The 3,311-nt window shown below is 35.6% G+C and overlaps 1 protein-coding gene across 1 annotated transcript in view; it reads left to right on the top strand.

The window, feature by feature from the left end:
* LOC107680687 (prostacyclin synthase-like) overlaps positions 1-2,827 on the top strand; it is an 11,121-nt gene extending 8,294 nt beyond the window's left edge. The window contains exons 7-10 of the mRNA XM_016476696.1: positions 77-215; positions 419-600; positions 1,793-1,944; positions 2,610-2,827. Of these exons, the coding sequence (XP_016332182.1) occupies positions 77-215; positions 419-600; positions 1,793-1,944; positions 2,610-2,754 (618 nt within the window). The 3' untranslated portion in view covers positions 2,755-2,827. The remainder of the gene's footprint in view (positions 1-76; positions 216-418; positions 601-1,792; positions 1,945-2,609) is intronic.
* Positions 2,828-3,311: the final 484 nt, after the last annotated feature.

Here is a 3,311-nt window from a genome sequence, read left to right on the forward strand (position 1 = left end):
TATATATATTATTATTATTTTTTTTTTTTAGCATATTTCGGTTTGACGGTAATTTAAGGAATGTTTCTGTCCTCAGGGAAACGCAGGCCCTGCTGCATTTTGGGTACTGGGCTACTTACTCACCCACCCTGAAGCTCTAAGAGTTGTGAGAGAGGAAATCCAAGGTGGGAAGCACCACCGTCCCGAAGAGAGACAGAAAAACACTCCAGTATTTGGTAGGTCACATAAGAGAAATGATTTATATCATTATGTAATATATGTAGAAAATCTTATGTATATGCACATATTTGTGCAATAATTTTTTCTACCATCCAAAATCCTACACACACACCCATATATATTTCAAGATGGCAATTACAAAACCAATTCCAACAAATTTCACTGAGATGAAGAAAAATTCTGAAATCTGTTTTTACAGATAGCGTTCTTAGTGAGACACTGCGTCTAACTGCAGCTGCTCTCATCACTAGAGAAGTGAAGCAAGATAAGAAGATTCATTTAAGCAATGGGCAAGAATACCAGCTCCGACGGGGCGATCGGCTGTGCGTTTTCCCTTTCATCAGCCCTCAAATGGACCCACAGATCCATCAACAGCCAGAGGTGCACTTTCAGATTCTACTTCCATCCTAAACTCAACCAAGCAGAGAGATGAGATTCACTTGGGGCAGAAATCATTTCATTACTTGAAGAATCTGGGCAGATTTTTAGATAAATTTGAAATGCATATTGATTTTTTAACTTTGTCAAAAATAGGTGCAATTGAAATAGACTCAAGCACTTACACTGCATTATGTAACGGCCCAAAACATTTCCATAGACTTAAATTAAAGGCACCAAGCCACATCTAGAATATAATAACTTTTCCATGGGCAAGTAACAATCAGAAAATGAAAAAAAAAAAAGTTATAAAATGATAGACAGTATATTTAAATTTAATTTAACACATTAGCAATCAGAGAATGAAAAAAAGGTTTAAAATTATAATAAAATATATTTAACTTTTCACACTTTATCAACCACATAGCTATATATGAACATGAAAAAGTTATTAATTTTATTTTATAAGTTATTATTTTAATTAATTTATCATTTTAACATGAAATTTAATTTTCATGAAAGTTAAAATTCTAAAAACAATAATTTAATCCCAAGCAAACAAAAAAAAAGTAAATGATAAAAGATTTTTTTTTTTTGGCAGATAATGCATTGCTTAGTACATTGTTTTATTAACACGTCACTTATTGATATAACCTAAACCTACTTAGCTTGAACTTTATAGATTTCCACCATTATGATCAAGCTTGGATTACATTCTGCACAGGTCCAAGGGTTAATCTAGTTAGATATCTGGGATTAGCCATTCAAGTGCTGTCATTGGCACAAAGACAAATAGGGGGAAGGGGCTCACAGTTTATAGTCACTGCCGCTGCTCCTACTATCTGTGAGAAACAGATGCTCACACCGTACACAAGGCTTTGTAGGCCAAAATGCTGACATTGCATACCGTAGTGCTGTGTATTAGCACTGTGAACTAAAGATCTGATGTTAAGCTTCCATGTCAAGCACACTGATTAATAGTGAATTGATTAACAGCACAGCGAGATGTTGTTCCTGCAAACATTAAATGTGTCTCACAAACATATCACAAGAGCACAGTTTCTTTCTTTACAGTGTTTCATCAAGACAATCTGATGTTACAAATACCAATATAATGTATTAATTTTCACCAAAAGACACAATAATAAAAATGTGTCTTAAAACTAATTCTGCTTGTCTTCTCGTAATGTTACAGATGTTCCAGTTCGACCGCTTCCTTAATGCAGGTGGGACAGAGCAGAAGGACTTTTTTAAGGAAGGGGTGAGGGTGAAGTGTCCCTCCGTGCCCTGGGGTACCAAAGACAACCTGTGTCCAGGACGCCAATTTGCAATTAGTGCGATTAAAGAGTGCGTATAATAGCATTAAACACATATGGTGCGGTCACATTTACCATTACAAAATCCAGTCATTTCAATAGGAAGCTATGCAATTGGAAATTTCATGCGAAGGTGAAAAACGTTTTCCACATAGATTTAGCTCATGTTCAAGTTGGTCATTCGAATTTGCCGCTACTTAGTTTGAAAGTGTCTTGTGAGCGGTGATTCATACATTTCCAGATTAATCACATGCAATATTGAATTTAACATGGATGAAAACGAAGGAAAAACTTGCTGTCTTTACAATGGCATGCACTGTATAAAAGTCCTAGATGATTTTCAAAACTGTTTTATGGAGTTTTTGTCTACTGAAAGTTTTTTCCAGAAAGATGTTTCATCAGCTGGACAATTGGTATGTTGTTAAACAACAGTACAGTCCACTGAACGCACCATTCTTCTGTCCCTCACAGCCTCGTTTTCATTCCTGTCTAAAAATTAAATATGGTGCTACCCTGACTAAGGCATATGATCAAAGAATCTTTTTGTCTGTGAAATTATTGCCAAAATTTCACTAATGTGACCGCGTTTTTAGTCCTTGGGTTATGCTTTAAATACATCCATTTATTCAAACAATTTTATATGTCTGTTAGCAACTATAATGACCTTTGGAATTCTTATTTTTCCAATCCCTTTAGGCTTGTGTCCACGATCTTGACTCGATTTGATCTGGAACTGTGTGACAAGAATGCAAAGCTGCCATTGGTAGACCCCAGCCGATATGGCTTTGGCATTCTCCAACCTGCTGGCGATCTAGAGATATGCTACAGAATAAGATCTTGACTTAATACGCCAAATACAATGAAAACTGTACAGATAACAATAGCCTTTTTTACCAGTGTCTTGAATACTTATTGCAACAATAAATGTAGTATTTTTTTAAACTCTGGTTTTAGTTATTTCTCTCTCGACCTGATGTCATTTGGTTTTTATTATCCTTACTTTTCTGAAGATTTATCCCTGTCTTTTCTGCAACCTTTTTTTTTTTTTGGTCTGAGAGACTCAAAGAACTTCCCAATTCTAATGCAATTCAATATGTTTTAAATCCCATGAAAAATACACAATCACACACACTTGGTTTATTGTATTTGTTCTTACATATTTTGTTTGTCAGGGTCAAACTGATGTGAAACTAAAGTAAAAGTGCTACTATAGTAGATAACACATTTTGGAAACATGCATGTCTGCTTTGTTATACAACAAAGTTAAAGCTTCGATCTGTCTACAGTGTTTTGACTAGGTCAAAGGCACATAGGTTAACCCAGGGCAGGGGTAGGCAAGTTCGGTCCTAGAGAGCCGCAGTCCTGCAGAGTTCAGCTCCAACACTGAAAACAAAACTC

The sequence above is a fragment of the Sinocyclocheilus anshuiensis genome, unplaced genomic scaffold (genome assembly GCF_001515605.1).
Source record: "Sinocyclocheilus anshuiensis isolate Anshui unplaced genomic scaffold, SAMN03320099.WGS_v1.1 scaffold396, whole genome shotgun sequence".
Classification (NCBI taxonomy): Eukaryota; Metazoa; Chordata; class Actinopteri; order Cypriniformes; family Cyprinidae; genus Sinocyclocheilus; species Sinocyclocheilus anshuiensis.